The sequence below is a fragment of the Molossus molossus genome, unplaced genomic scaffold (assembly GCF_014108415.1).
Source record: "Molossus molossus isolate mMolMol1 unplaced genomic scaffold, mMolMol1.p scaffold_m16_p_28, whole genome shotgun sequence".
Lineage (NCBI taxonomy): Eukaryota > Metazoa > Chordata > Mammalia > Chiroptera > Molossidae > Molossus > Molossus molossus.
The window spans coordinates 126,614-142,722 of NW_023425364.1; the positions used below are offsets into that span (position 1 = coordinate 126,614).

At 44.3% G+C, this 16,109-nt stretch overlaps 1 protein-coding gene across 6 annotated transcripts in view; it reads left to right on the forward strand.

The window, feature by feature from the left end:
* The first annotated feature begins 62 nt into the window (after positions 1 to 62).
* Positions 63 to 16,109, forward strand: part of TOP3A (DNA topoisomerase III alpha) — a 33,418-nt gene continuing 17,371 nt past the window's right edge. Inside the window, exons 1-6 of one of the 6 annotated variants that reach the window (XM_036278406.1) lie at positions 10,291 to 10,499; positions 10,858 to 10,931; positions 11,111 to 11,170; positions 12,547 to 12,620; positions 13,131 to 13,206; positions 13,923 to 14,031. In XM_036278406.1, the coding sequence (XP_036134299.1) occupies positions 12,556 to 12,620; positions 13,131 to 13,206; positions 13,923 to 14,031 (250 nt within the window). In that variant the 5' untranslated portion in view covers positions 10,291 to 10,499; positions 10,858 to 10,931; positions 11,111 to 11,170; positions 12,547 to 12,555. Of the gene's footprint in view, positions 258 to 8,384; positions 8,639 to 10,290; positions 10,500 to 10,857; positions 10,932 to 11,110; positions 11,171 to 12,546; positions 12,621 to 13,130; positions 13,207 to 13,922; positions 14,032 to 16,109 lie in introns of those variants that run through there. The other 5 variants (XM_036278403.1, XM_036278404.1, XM_036278402.1 and 2 more) reach the window with 5 other exon arrangements.

The following is a 16,109-nucleotide window of genomic DNA, read 5'->3' on the forward strand; positions in this document are numbered from 1 at the left end:
CCTGTAGGCTCGAGTTCCCGTAGGGCGGGCGCGGGGTGGCCCTCGCCGCAGTCCCCCAGCATGCGCGGGCACCCGGCATGATCTTCCCCGTCTACCGCTGCGCGCTCCGGCGTCTGCGTCGGCTCAGAGGCCGGAGCTTCTCCACCTCCGCCATGGAAGTGGCCTTCCGAGGTGTGCGCAAAGTCCTCTGTGTGGCCGAGAAGAACGACGCGGCCAAGGGGATCGCCGACCTGCTGTCCCAGGGCCGCATGAGGCGGGTAAGGGGGCGCGTTTGGGATCAGCTGTGCCTGGCGAGGTACGCGGAGCGGGGCTTCGTGGTGGGTGCCGGAGAGAGGGATGAAAACGGCTTCTCGCACCTGTGGGTCCTCACTGTCTCCCGCAGACCACCGCAATGGCCCCTGTCTCCTCTTAGGACTGATGGCATTTTAAAATGTCAGGAGGGTTCGCTCATTTGCTTTAAAACCGTGGATGCCCCTTGCCTACAGCAGCGGTTGCCAAACTTGTCTGATCCTCAGAACCACCTGGGGCGGAGGCTCTTCTGTGGACCTGGGGTGAGACTGGGGTGGTCTGCATTTTAACATTTTCCCCCCTGGATTCTGAAACTTGAGTTAGGAACATCTGATCAGACTCCTTTAACTTGGCATTCAAGTCCTGCCCCATTGTTCCCAGGTAACCTAGCCCTGTTTTCTGCCATTCCCCCTGGTTCACACTGGTCAACACTGTGCAGTGAAGAAGGAAACTTGATTCACTGCAAAACTTCAAAGACGCAACGCTTTCGCTCCAGCTCCAGCCCCAGCAGGGAAAACAGTGTCACGTGGAAAGGGAAAGTATGCTCTTAGAGCCAGGGGTCTTATTTACATAGACAGAAGCCCCACCCTTGTTCCCTGATTCGTTCCTCCTTCATGCAAATGAACATGCCAAGTGCTCTCAGTTTGATTGGTCCAAAAGACACTATAATGATTGGTCAGAATGGAACTGTTTTGGTTGGTTCATGAAGAAGCTGATGAGGCTATGACAGCCTCTGATTGGATGGGGAAAGCCTTAGCCCCATTGGTTAAAATAGAACTCCTTTATAAAGGCAGGCTCCAGTGGCAGCAACACTGTGTAGGCAGGTGGTTCAGTGCAGGCTTCTGTGTGAAATGCAGTTTTCCTGAGAGGACCCTATGTAGAAATGTCTGCGGGCTGTGTGTGTGTGTGTGTGTGTGTGTGTGTGTGTGTGTGTGTGTGTAATTTATTTTAGAGGAAGGGAGAAAGAAACATCTATCGGCTGCCTCCTGCCCACCCCCTAAGGGGGCTCAAGCCTGCATCCTGGGTATGTGCCCTTACCGAGAATGGAACTGGCAACCTTGTGGTGCATGGGACAATGTTCAGCCAACTGAACAGTACCAGCTAGAGTGGTTTGTTTGTTTTTTAAATTTGAGCCCAGTAGCCCTTAGTAGGTATCTTCTTTCTCAGGGTCCAAACCATCATACAAACAGATTTGGAGAGGCAAGGAAGGGATAAGATGTATTCTAGACACACTGGGGCCAAAGGAATGGAAGGGGAAAGTAAGAACGGGTTTTGAAAGGGAGGTGGCACCAGGGCTTTAAGAACTGTTCAGGAAAATCTCTCTCAAATAACAAAAGTGGATCCTGAAAAGCAGAATATTTCTGAGCGCATGGGGCAGAAGTTCCCTGCTCTTTTTTCTTCCAAATCCCAGGATCCTTAGACCTCTGTTTCCAGTGTGTGGCAGGTAGGAAGAGGAGCCAAGGTTGCGTGGGTGCTAGTTGAGGGCTTCACCTCTCTCCAGTGCCAAGGGCCTGGTGACCAGCCCCAAGGCTTGTCTACTTGTAAGGCTCTGGGCTTCTTGAAGATGGCCTGACTATACCTAACTAACTTCTGTGTTCTTCAAGGCTCTGTTTAAATGTCTCTTCTTCAGTGAATTGTTTCCTCGAATTCCTCTCTCCACAACTGGGTGAGGGACACTTTATGATATGTTGTCATAGTACCCTGATCTATTTGGACAGCATCTACCAATTACAGTTAAATAATGCACTGTGCAAGTATTTATTTGATGTCCCTCATCACCCCTTAGACTCTGAGCTCCATAAGAAAGGGACATTGGCCCTGCCCATTTGGCTCAGCGGATAGAGCGTCAGCCTGTGGACCAAAGAGTCTCGAGTTCAGCCCTGGCCAGTTTGGCTCAGCGGTTAGAGCGTCCGCCTGCGGTCCGGAGAGACCCGGGTTCAGTTCCCGCTAAGGGCATGTACCTCAGTTGCAGTTTGTCCCCGGCCCTGGTTGGTCGTGCGGGTGGCAGCCACTCAATGTGTCCCTTTCACATCGATGTTTCCCTCTCTCTCTCTTCCTCTCTCTCCCTCCTACTCTATCTGTACAAAAAATGGAAAAATGTCCTCGGATGAGGATTAAAAAAATAAATAAATAATAAAATAAAAAAAAGAGTCTCAAGTTCAATTCCGGTCAAGGGCATGTACCTGGGTTGCCGTTCAGTCCTGTCCCTGCCTTGTTTGGGTCGTGCCAGAGGCAACCAGTTGATGAGTTTCTCACATTTGATGTTTCCCTCTCTCCCTCTCTCCCCCTCCCACTCTGTCTGAAAATGGAAAAATATCCTTGGGTGAGGATTTAAAAAAAGAGAGAGAGAGGGACTATGTCTATTCTTCTATTCTGTTCATTGCTGTATATCTAATGCCTGATGTGATGCCTTGAATACAGAAGACTTTTAGTAACTGAACACCTGTGGAATGAATGTTTGAGCTGAGACTTGGTAGTTTTACCAGGCTGTACAACAGTATGTGTAAAGAATAACCAGTAGTTTGAAACAGTCTGATGTGTTCAAAAACTGAGAAGTTAAGAGTGAGAAGAGGAACCAGTGTGTTAAGCAAGAAAGGTAATCGAAGGTAGATCATGAGTGTATTAGAGCCATGTATTTCATGCAAGTGTTAAAGTACACACAACGTTTACCATTTAAACTATTTTGAAGCATACAATTCAGTATATTCACAATGTTGTGGAACCGTCACCTCTGTCTAGTTCCAGATTTTGTATCACTCCAAAAGGAAACCCCATAGCCATTAAACAGTCACTTCCCATTCTCTTCTTGCCCTAGCACCTGGCACCTACTAATTTGCTTTCTGTTCCCAAGGATTTGCTTACTCTGGATATTTTCTGTAAAAAGAATCATATAGCTCTGGCTGGTTTGACTCGGTGTTTAGAGTGTTGGCCTGAGGGTTGCAGGTTTGATACCCAGCCCCGATTGGATCCTTCAGAAGGTAACCAATTGATGTGTCTCTCTCACCTGGGTGTTTCTCTGTCTCTCTCCCTCCCTCCCACTCTGTCACTCCCTTCCTCCTTCCCTGCACTCTATCTAAAAATCAATGGAAAAATATCCTCGAGTGAGGTTTAAAAATATATATATAAATAAAGAATCATATAATATGAGGCCTTTTGTATGAGGCTTCTTTTACTTAAAGATAATGTTTTTTAAATCCATCCATGTTGTAGCATGTATTAGTACTTTGTTCCTTTTATGACTGCTTAATATTCCGTTGTACATGTAGATCACATGTTATTCACTCACTAGTTAGCGGGCATTCAAGGTAGTTCTGCCTTTGGCTGTTGTGAATAGAGCAGCTATAAACATTCATATATAAGTTTTTGTTGGATTACCCATTTTCATTTTGTTGTGGTAAATTCCTAGGACTGGAATTGCTGGATTGTAAGTTAACTCTGTGTTTAACTTTTTGAGGAACCGCCAAACTATTTTCCACAGCAGCTGAAACATTTTACATTCTCACCAGCAATGTTCCCAATTTCTCCACCTCCTCACGAACTCTTGATATTTTTTTTATTATATTGTGTATTTATTTGTTTGTTTGTTTTATCCTCATCCAAGGATGTGTTTTCATTGACTTTAGAGAGAGAGGGAGAGAGAGAAACGTAGGTATGAAAGAGAAAAATCAATTGATTGCCTCTTGTATGTGCCCTGACCTGGAATCAAACCCGCAACCTTTTTAGTATACGGGATGATGCTTGAACCAACTGAGCCACCCAGCCAGGGCCAATATTGTGGTTTTGATGTGCATTTCCCAAGTGACTAATGACGCCGAGCATCTTTTTATGTGCTTATTGGCTATTGTGTATTTTCTTTGAAGAAATGTTTGCTCATGTCTTTTGCCTGGTTTTGAATTGAGTTGTTTCTCTTCTGTTGAGTTTTAAGAGTTCTTTATATGTTCAGGATGCTAGATCCTTATTCGATACATGATTTGCAAATATTTTATCCCTTTCTATAGGTTGTCTTTTCACTTTCTTTTTTTTTTTTTTTTTTTTTTTTTTTTTTTTTTTTTTTTCCTCACCCGAGGACATTTTTCCATTTTTTTTTTTTTTTTGTTCAGATAGAGAGAGAGAGAGAGAGAGAGAGAGAGAGAGAGAGAGAGAGAGAAACATCGACGTGAAAGGGACACATCGAGTGGCCGCCACCCGCACGACCAACTAGGGCCGGGGACAAACTGCAACCGAGGTACATGCCCTTAGCGGGAACCGAACCCGGGTCGCTCTGGACCGCAGGCCGACGCTCTAACCGCTGAACCAAACCAGCCAGGGCTGTCTTTTCACTTTCTTGATAGCATTCTTTGATGCACAAAAGATTTTAATTTTTTTTTTTTTATTTTAATCCTCACCCGAGGATATTTTTCCATTTATTTTTAGATAGAGTGGGAGGGAGGGGGAGAGAGAGAGAGAAACACCAATGAAAGAGAGACACATCGATTGGTTGCCTCTTGCACGACCCTGACCAGGGCTGGGACTAAACTGCAACTGAGGTACATGCTCTTGACCGGAATTGAACCCACAACTCTGGTCCACAGGCCGATGTACTATCCATGGAGCCAAACTGGACAGGGCCAAAAGGTTCTAATTTTTTAAAGCTCTATTTTATTTGTGTTTTCTTCTTTTGTGGATTACACTTTTAGTGTCACATCTGAAAAATCGTTGTTAAATCCAAAGTCATGAAGATTTGCCCCTATGTTTTCTTCTAAGAGTTTTAGTTCTTATATTTAGGTCATTGACCCATTTTGAGCTAATTTTTCTGTGTAGTGTAAAGTAAGAATCCAACTTTATTTTTTGCATGTGGATATCCACTTTTTCCCAGCACCATTTGTTGGAAACACTGTCCTTTTTCCCTTTGGTGGTCTTGCCACCCTTGTCAAAAATCAATCGACCATAGATGGTTAGGTTTATTTCTGGACTTTTAGTTCCATTCCATTGTTCTGTATATCTGTCCTTATGCCAGTACCAAACTGTTTTGATTACTGTAGCTTGGTAATATGTTTTGAAATTGGGTAGTGTGAGTCCTCCACTTTGTTCTCTTTTTTTTTTTTTTCAAAAACAATGTTTTGGCTATTTGGGGCCTCTTGCAATTCTATGTGAATTTTAGGATCAGCCTTTCCATTTCTGCATAAAAGACTATTGGGATTTTTGTAAGGATTGCATTGAATCTGTAGATCACTTTAGGGAGTATTACCATCTTAATACTATCTTTAATCTATGTACACAAGTAGTCTTTCCATTTATTTTGAAGTTTAATTTCTTTTCAGCAAGATGTTATCATTTTTATTGGCTTTTGGGTGCTATTATGAATGGAATGGTTTTCTTAATTTCCTTTTCAGATTGTTCATTGCTACTGGGTTTGTTTTTTGTTTGTTTTAATTTTTTTTATTGATTTGAGAGAGAGAGAGAGGACATCAATTGGCCGCCTCCTGCATGCCCCCCACTGGGGACTGAGCCCACAACCTGGGCATTGTGTCCTAACCGGGAATCGAACCTGCAACCTCTTGGTGCATGGGTCAGTGCTCAACCACTGAGCCACACCAGCCGGGCGCTACTGGGTTTTATTGTGTGTGTATAGATTATATCCTGCAACTTTGCTGAATTTGTTTGTCAGTACTAGTAGTTTTCTGTGGCTTCTTTAGCATTTCTATCTATAAGATCATGGTATCTGTGAATAGAGATCATTCTACCTCTTCCCTTCCAAAGTGAATATTTTTATTTCTTTTTCTTGCCTAATTGCTCTGGCTAAAATCTAGTGATCTTGGATAGCAATGGTTAAAATGGATATTCTTGTCTTGTTCCTCGTCTTGGAGGGAAAGCTTTTCGTTTTCTACCATTGATTATGCTGATGTTAGCTGTAGGGTTTTATTATGAAGGATGTTGAATATTTATCAAATGCTTTTTCTGCATCATTTGATATGAGCAAGGTAGGTTTTAAGTGGGGGGGAGGGCATTGAGGTCATATTTATGTTTTATAAAATCACTCCGGCAGCAGAGGAGTTAAAGAGTGAAAACCTGAAGTCAGGGAGACAGCCGGAGTTCCCTGTGTGAGAAATCAGAGGCCTGAACTCTAGAACCCTTGGAGCAGATTGAGTAGGAGCAGAGGGAATGGAAAAGAAGGGAATGATAGAAACAGTTTAAAAGTTAAAAGTTCACCATGTTTTTACAAATCTTGATCCTTCCTACTGGAATGGTAATTTGCTTTTTTCTCTCCTGACGAACTCTCCATCTTTTAAAAGAAAAATAAAAGGCAACCTAAATGTAATCTCTTTTCTTTTTAAATATGTTTTTATTGACTTCTTAGAGAGAAAGAGAGATGGAAACATCGATGTGAGAGAGATACATCAGTCGACTGCCTCTGCACACCCCCTACTGGAGATCGAGCCTGAAACCCGGGCATGTGCCCTGACCAGAAATCGAACCGGAACCTTCAGTCCATGGGACGACTCTCAGTCCACTTTGAGTCGCACTGGCCAGGAGCATTTACATGTTTCTTGATGATAGCAGTCACCATGGGCCGAGTTATCTGGCTATTTGTCCATCTTCCCTATGGTGTGTCACCTTCTCATTTATTCATTCCTTAAACAGAGCCAGCTATGTGAAAATCACATGGTAAATGTGCATCAGATGTCATAATCTCTGCCTTTGAAGCAACTTAAATTCTTACGAAGGCACTAAGACACGCACAAATCAGAATCAAATGATGGCCATTGCAGCTTTATAATAGCAAGGAATTGAAATAACAAGAACTAGTCATGGAAATAGACTGATTAAATAAACTATATGTCCTTGTGATTGGCTGTTAGACATCTGTTATTTATGGAAAAGACTTTTCAACATGTTTTAAACAAATACATATATATTTAAAAGAAATTCACCAAAATATTAATGATTTCCTTTCTTCTTTAACAGTAGTACTTAAACAGTTGTGATTATTGCAGATAGTTCAGGGAATACTTATATATATATCAAGTAAACCATCCCTACCACCCACAGTAACCACTGCTAATAACTTATAGATCCTTGAGGACTTCTCTGTGCACAATTTTTTCATAGTTTCATATTCAGAATGAGAAATATTTTTTAGTAAAAATTTTTAAAATGTTTTTATTGATTTTAGAGAGAAAGGAAGGAGGGAGAGAAAAATATTGATCGGTTGCCTCCTTCATGCCCCTTACTGGAGATCAAGCCCACAACCCGGGCACGTGCCTGGAATCGAACCAGCCACCTCTCGGTGTATGGGATGATGCTCAACCACTGAGCCACACCGGCCAGGGCAGAAGAAAAAATCCTAAAAGAGAATCCTGCTACAGATTTGGTGGCAGCAGTGGGATCAGTTTCACAGAGTGCTTAGAGAAGGTGCGACCTGGCTCTTCCTCAGTGGAGTGGACAGCACTGAAGAGAGCACAGAAGCTACGTGCTCGGTCTGTCTGCTAGGTTTTCTTTCTCTAGGCTCCAAAACTCCACTGTAATTTGGGAGCAGCCCACAGTATCTGAGAACTCGCCCCCACCCCCACCCAGGAGGTAGAATCACACGATTGTGTACTGTCCTCGGGAATTACAGGGAGAAAAGTTTAAAATATCAGGAAAAACATTTTATATCCTCAAAACTATCTGTTGGTAGAAGGCTGCCTAGGAAAGCCCTGAACTTAGGGTTACACATGTTATTAGGTAAATTATTTACCTGGAGAGCATTAGAACAGTGGTTTTCAGACTGTGTTCCCAAGAGACCCAAGGGGCCATTGATGTGCTCCTCAGAGCCACTTGGGGCTGGACTGGGGAGAGGTTGAGTTAGCAGGACTCAGCCTTGTGGTAAGCAAGGCACCTCAACCTTGTATGTTTCAGGGTCCACATACGATTTTATTGAGAAGGCCTCAGTGCTTCCTTAAAAAGAATTAGGGAAAGAAAAGAGAAGTGGAAACTTGATTAAGCCGTTTCTTTTCTGTTACAGTAGTCTCCTCTTACCGAGGTTTCACTTTTCATTGTTTGTTACCTGTGGTCAACTGCACTCTGAAAATATTAAATGGAAAATTCCAGAAATAAACAATTCATAAGTTTTAAATTGTACTTTCAGTTTAACACGATGAATCTTGCACTGCCCCACGGTGTCCCATGTGGCTGTGAGTCGTCCCTTCCTTCAGCTCTCCATGCTGTCTGTGCTGCCCGCCCTTCGTTCACCAGGTCACCAGGTGGACTGTGGTGGCGTTACAGTGGATGTGTTAGTAACCCTGTTCTGCTGAAAACTGGCCCAGCACACAACAGCTGGCGATTCAGCGGTGCCCAGAGAATCTGTAAAATGCTTCCTTTAAGGGAAAAGGTGTGTACACGTAGGAAAAACGATAGTATATATAGGGTTCAGCAGTATCCGAGGTTTCAGGGGTCTGTTGGGGGTCTTGGAATATATTCCCTGAGGATAAGGGGAGAGTGCTAAACTAAAAAGGCTTGACTAGTAATTTGAGTTTATAGAGGGAGTTTCTTTTCTTGGCAACATTAGAGCAGTGAACTCATTTATTTATTTTTATTTTTTTATCCTCACCTGAGGACATTTTTCCATTTTAGTTCAGATAGAATGAGAGGAAGAGAGAGACAGAGAGAAACATTGATGTGAGAGAGACACATCGAGTGGCTGCCTCCTGCACAACCCCAGCTGGGGCCAGGGACGAATCGCAACCGAGGTATGTGCCCTTGACTGGAATTGAACCCACGACTCATTGGTCCGTGAGCCAATCTCTAACCACTGAGCACAACCAGCCAGGGCTAGAGCAGTGAGCTCTTAAGTATCAGATACTAAAATTAATTCCCTCTTTAAACTTGCCATTATGGCTCTGTCCGGTGGGGTGTCATCCCATGCACCCAAGGGTTGCTGGTTCAATTCCCAGTTAGGGCACATGCCCAGTTGCAGCTTGATCCCCACTAAGGGGCGTGCAGGAGGCAGCTGATCGATGTTTCCCTCTCACATTGATGTTTCTTTCTCCCTCTCCCTTCCTCTCTCTAGAAAAATCAATTTAAAAATCTTTTAAAAATAAAAACAAATTTGCCATTGTGCCTCAAAGAACCTCATTCAATGTTCCACACAGAAAAATTGTATTTGTGAGGCCGAGGGAGAATCTTTCCAACACTGATTTTTCTGGGCCCTTGAATGAAAGTTCCCAGTTTTCAGTTTGCCTTTCTCTTGTCTCCTTCTGTGTTGGTGTGAAACTCACAAGCATAAATGCAGTTGACCCTGGAACAGCATGGCTTTGAAGTGCGTGGGTCCACACAAATGCAAGTTTTTTAGTAAATACATACAGGACTGTAAATTTATTTTCCTTATAATTTTCTTAATAACATTTTCCCCTGGTTTACTTTACTATAAGAGTACAATATAGCCCTGGCCGGTTTTGCTCAGTGGTTAGAGCATCAGCCTGCGGACCAGAGAGTCCTGGGTTTGGTTCCTGCTAAGGGCATGTACCTCGGTTGCAGTTTGATCCCGGCCCTGGTTGGGGTTGTGTGGGTGGCAGCTGGTTGATGGATCTCTCTCATAGATGTTTCTCTCTCTTCCTCCCTCTCTCCTTCCCACTCTATCTGAAGATAAATGCAGAAATGTCCTCGGGTGAGGATGAAAAAGAAAAAGAGTATAGTATAGAATACATGTTACATGTAAATACGTGCTGACTGTTCGGGTGAGCAGTGAGGCCTTCTGGTCAGTAGGCTGCTAGTAGTTAAGTTCTGGGGAACCAAAAGTTGCATGCAGCCCTGGTCGGGTGGCTCAGTCGGTTGGAGCGTTGGCTGTGCATCAAAAGGTTGCGGGTTCAGTTCCCAGTTGGGGCGCATGCAGGAGGCAACTGATTAATATTGCTCTAGCACCTCGATGTTTCTCTCTCCCTCTCTTTCACTCTCAAAATCAATAAAAACATCCTTGGTGAACATTTTTTTAAAAGGTTATATGTGGATTTTTTTTACTATGTAGGGGTTGGTGCTCTGACCCCTGTCTTGTTCAGGGGTCGGCTGTACTTTTCACCCGTTGGTGGAAGAAGGTAGGATCTACGTAAAGAGTGTCTTACGCCTCTGGAAGTGCAGCTGAGGAAGTGGTGTGTGGACTGACTTCAGTCCTGACCGGGCCTCACCATGTCCATGGGGTCAGGGCCAGAGGGACCTTGGAGATAACGTCACTGAACAATAAACCGGGGTTCAGAAAGGTGAATGATGTGCCCACACTCAGTTTATTGGTACAGTCATATAGCCAGGAAGTGGAAATGTGTGGAGAGGAAAGGGACAGTCAGAAGAGTTATGCCCTTACCCTTTCTCTGCCATTCATTTGTCCTGTGACCTTGGACAAGTCCATTCTCATCTATAAAAAGATGCTGGTCTGGCCGATGTGGCTCGGTGGTTGAGCGTCAGCCCTGCACCAAGGTGTCGCCGGTTCCATTCCTGGGAACATGTTCAGGTTGTGGGCCCGATCCCCAGTGGGGGGTGTGCAGGAGGCAGTCAGTGTTCTCTCTCATCGATGTTTCTCTCTCTCTCTCTCTCTCTCTCTCTCTCAAATCAATAAAAAAGGGAAGAAAAAAAAGATGTTGTATTAGCTGACCTCAGGTTACCTTCCAGCATAAAAACGCCATGGGCTCTGTCAGGTAGGCTTGTGAATGTGTTTTGAGGGACTACTTAACTAATAACTGGTGTTAGTAACTTAGCCTTGTCTTTATAGGAGATACTGTTGCACTTTTAATATTCCCACTTAGCAGGATTTTGCTTGATCTTTATGCTGAGGAATCCTTTTTATGTGGTTTATGTATTTTCTTTTGTTTTATAGAGGGAAGGACTTTCTAAATTCAACAAGATCTATGAATTCGATTATCATCTGTATGGCCAGGTAGGTGCTAAGAATTTTCATCATACAGCTAGAGCGGGCTTTCAGGTCATGTGCCACCTGGGGATACATTCTTTGGGTTTTTCATCATGCTAAAAAGAGCAGCTGTTTACTACACGTCCTCCCTCAATTGCTTGTCATTTATTTTATTTTATTTATTTATTTAATCCTCACCTGAGGACATTTTTGCATTTATCTTCAGATAGAGCGGGAGGGAGAGAAGGGAGGAAGAGAGAGAAACATTGATGGGGAAAGAGGCACATCGAGTGGTTGCCACTCACACATCCCCAACCAGGGCGGGGCCAAACTGCACCAAGGTACGTGCCCTTAGGGCAGCTGTTCTCAACCTGTGGGTCGCGACCCCTTTGGGGGTCGACCGACCCTTTCACAGAGGTCACCTAAGGCCATCGGAAAACACATATTTCCGATGGTGATTCATTAACAGTAGCAAAATTACAGTTATGAAGTAGCAACGAAAATAATTTTATGGTTGGTGGTCCCCACAACATGAGGAACTGTATTAAAGGGTCGTGGCATTAGGAAGGTTGAGAACCACTGCCTAAGGGGGAACCGAATCTGGGCCTCTGGTTCGTGGGCTGACGCTCTAACTGCTGAACCAAACTGGCCAGGGCTGCTTGTATTTTAGAATTATTTAATCAAGTGGAGTTAGTCAGCTTGACCATTGTAGAATATGTCACTGTCTTTTAAGATCCCTGGTTACAGGTGATCATTTTATAATTTGTAAGGAAGTGTCTTTTTAATAAAATATGGTCCCATCTCAGCTCTTTATAAGAAGAAAGAAGCTAATGTACAGTAGTAGTTTGAGGAAATTTTAAATGTTACAAAAAGCATCATGGTACTAGAACTAGAATGGTGATTGTGTTGCTATGGCTTTTGGCTTTAAAGAGCTATATTTCTTCCCAATCACATGGAGTTTTTGGTCGTTGTTGTTTTATAAAGTTTATTTTTTAAGAGCAATTTCAGGTTCACAGCAAAATTGAGGGGAAGGCACAGAGAGTTCCTACATACCCTCTGCCCCCCACACACATATTCTCCCCATTACCAACATCCCTCATTGCAGTGGTCCATTGTTGGACCTACCTTGACACGTCATAGTGCCAGAGTCCATAGCTTACGTAGGGTTCACTCTGTTTCGTCCTTTCTAGGGGCTTAGACAAATGCACATGTAAACACACGTACATCATCATAATATAGAGTATTTTCACTGCTGTAAAAGTCCTCTGTGCACCACTTAGTCATTCCTCTCTCCCCCACAACCCCTTTTTTTGTTTGTTTTAGTAGAGATTTTTCCCTTTTACTTGAATGATTTAGCAAAGTATAGTTGCTAAAAGACTAACTCAAATTTTGTTACCATTTAGAATGTTACCATGATAATGACTTCGGTTTCTGGACATTTGCTGGCTCATGATTTCAAGATGCAGTTTCGTAAATGGTCAGTACAATCCCCGGGAAGGAGGGGTAACTTTCAGATGATCACAGGAAGTTATGAAATATTACGGGAATTTTGAGGCACGTTGGCCTTACTGTGTACCTGTAATACTAAGATGACTCTGAATCTGTTCAGGCTGCTGTAACTAAATACCACGGACTAGTTGGTTCATAAACAACAAATTTCCTTTCCCCAGTTATGGAGGCCAGAAGTAGGAGATCAGAGTGCCAGTGTGGTCAGATGAGGGCCCTCTGCGTGACTGCTGGCCTCCCTCTGCCTCCAGTGGAAGTCTGGAGCTGTGTGTGGTCTCCAGCAGCTCCTGCTGGTCGTCACGGGAGGGTGGGGCGGGGGGCGTCGTGCAGAGGCCCGGAGCCTCGCTCTAACCCTCTGGCATTTTCATGCAGGACTTGTTCTGCTGGGGCCCATCCATGAGTGCATGGGGACACGGTTTTCTAAAGTGGAGGACTGTCCATCACGCTGAGGTGGGGTTCTTTGTGTTCATTCCTTTTCTAGGCAGAGCTGCAATCCCCTTGTCCTCTTTGAAGCAGAAATTGAGAAGTATTGCCCAGAGAACTTTGTGGACATCAAGGTAGGGCCTTTTGGAAAGCGCGGCACTGGGGTTGAACAGCCACAGAAATATTAAACTGAGTGGTTTCTGTATTTTGAATGCATTAGAATTCAGAGGTAAGGTTTGCCACCAAAATAAGTGCCATGATCCATGGTTTAAAAAACTAGTCCCAAGAGGAGGCTACGTAAACTAAGTGGCCAAGGGACCGAAGTAAGCCTTTTTATGAATAGCAGTTGTTTAAATACTCTAGGAATAAATATTGTTAAATCATTCCTTTTAGCTCCCACCCCATCTCTCGTTAGAGTGCAGAGACTACGAAGTATATAAGTGGTCATTCGACAGTAAATTAGGAGCTTTCGGGCAGTCAGAGCACCTGTGTTTCGTCCAGTGAAACTCAATTAGGGTTTATGTTTTTTTAAATCAGAACATAGCCAGACCCACCAGAGGTATACGTGTGTGTTAGCTGAGTTTGAGATGTCCTCATGCTGGTACAGTTACGTGAAACCCAGTCTTCTAGCAGCTCATTATGAGTCCGTGATTCTAAGCTGGAGGATTTTTGGTTTCTCCCTCACCGTCCCCAGAACTGGGGAGAAGAGTTTCCCGGCTCCCTGTCCGCCAAGTTGGCATGTTCCGAGAGCGTTGCTAGTGTTCAGGCAGATCTGTTGCGTGTGGAGCATAAGGGATCGCTCTGCAGGCTGGGCTCTCACTGCTGCTTTCCCCCCCCCCCCGAACGTCAGAGAACTCTGGAACGAGAGACTCGGCAGTGCCAGGCTCTGGTGATCTGGACTGACTGTGACAGAGAAGGTGAAAACATCGGGTTTGAGATTATCCACGTTTGCAAGGCTGGTAAGTGATGCCACTCCTGAGTCTGTGCTTTGACCACATGGCTAGATGGTCCTCTTGCATGTCTGTGTGAGTGGCTGTGCTGGGGTTCCTCTGCCTGGCCTCTTCCTCCGAGTCCACCTGCCATTCTCGCCGGCTGTGTGTGCTGGAGCAAGTCACCGAGCGCTTGGGAGCCTCGGCTTCCTCGTCTGGAAAGTCGGAGCCGTCTGACAGGTCCCAGAGTCATGAGGACCGAATGAGTCACAGTGGCAGAGACCCTGTAACCCAGGACTTACATGTGTTCGGCCAGCATTTTGAGAACAGGGATTTTATGTTCTATTTTTTCTTTCTTTCTTTTAATATGTTCTTATTGATTCTTTTCAAGGGAGAGGAAGAGAGACAGACATTGATCAGTTGCCTCTCACATGCACCCCAACCAGGGAACAAACCCATAACCTGGGTATGTGCTGTGACTCGGAATCGAACTGGCAACCTTTTAGTGCACAGTCAACACTCCGCCAACTGAGCCACACCAGCCAGGGCTCTTTTTCTTTTTTAAATTAATTAATTAATATTTATTTATTTATTTTGTTAATCCTCACCTGAGGATATTTTTCCATTAATTTTTAGAAGAGGGGGTACGCGGGGATGAACACTGATGTGAGAGAGACACATCGATTGGTTGCTCTCCATACAAACCCAGACCAGAGCTGGGAGTCAAACCCATGAGCCATACCAGCCAGGGCATCTTTTTTCTTTTTTGTTGTGTTTTTTTTTGGTACGTGCCCCTAGCGGGAACCGAACCTGGGACTCTAGTCTGCAGGCCCATGCTTCAACCGCTGAGTCAAACCGGCCAGGGCTCTTTTTCCTTTTTTAAAAAATAATATTTATTGGGCCTGGCCAGGGAGCTTAGTTGGTTCGAGTGTCATCCCAATTTCTACAAGGTTGCATGTTCGATCCCTGGTCAGGGCGCATACAAGAAGCCACCAATGAATGCATAAGTAAGTGGAACAACAGCTGGATGTTTTTCTCTCTGAAATCAATTTTAAAATTAAATTTGTTGGGGTAACACTGGTTAATAACATTATGTAAGTTTCACCCTGGCTGGTTTGGCTCAGTGGTTAGAGCATTGGCCTGCGGTCCAGAGAGACCCAGGTTTGGTTCCTGCTAAGGGCATGTACCTCGGTTGCAGTTTGTCCCTGGCCCTGGTTGGTCGTGCAGGTGGCAGCCACTCCATGTGTCCCTTTCATGTCAATGTTTCTCTCTCCCTCCCTCCCACTCTATCTGAACAAAAAATGGAAAAATGTCCTCAGGTGAGGATAAAAAAACAAACAAACAAAAAACATTATGTAAGTTTCAAGTGTGCAAGATTCCATTTTTTAAATTTCCTATATTAATTTTACCTCCTGAACATTAATTAATAACTGTTGAAGTGAATTTAAATGACACCAACAGGGTTAATGATTTCAGATAACTTAGAGGAAGTGGTGTGTAGGCCATTCTTGGGCTTCAGAGGGGAGGGGTTGCTGTTTCCCCTGTGTGTTTTTGAGTTTCAAGCTGTAACGACTCTTGGGATTTTTGTATTTATTTTTTTGCTTAAGTTTATTTTTGTTTTATTCATTATAGGGTATTGTGGGGGTTTTTTAGAGAGAGAGGAAGGGGGAGAGAGCAAGAGAAACATCGATCTGTTGCCTCCCGTACATGCCCTGACTAGGGATCAAACTGGCAACCTGGGTATGTGCCCTGACTGCGAATCGAACCCACAACCTTTCAGTGTATGGGACAGCGCCTTAGCCAGCTGAGCCACCCCAGTCAGGGAGACTCCTGGGACTCAAATGCATTAACTTTTAGGGACAGCATATACGTTCCATGTTATTTCAGGACATGACAGGCCATAAAATTCCCCCATGGGACCTTTTAGTTAACATTTCCTTTTCTTGAAAGGCTCACCAAGAGAGTTTAGTGGACAGCTGAATGCAGTCCGTTGTCTGACAGCACGCAGTTTGGTGGGTGTGATGAAGCGGCCCTCCTAGCGAGCACACTGCCCATCGAGCCGCATCAGTGACAGGGCATGCCTCGGCTTCAGGCGGTTCGGAAAGTCA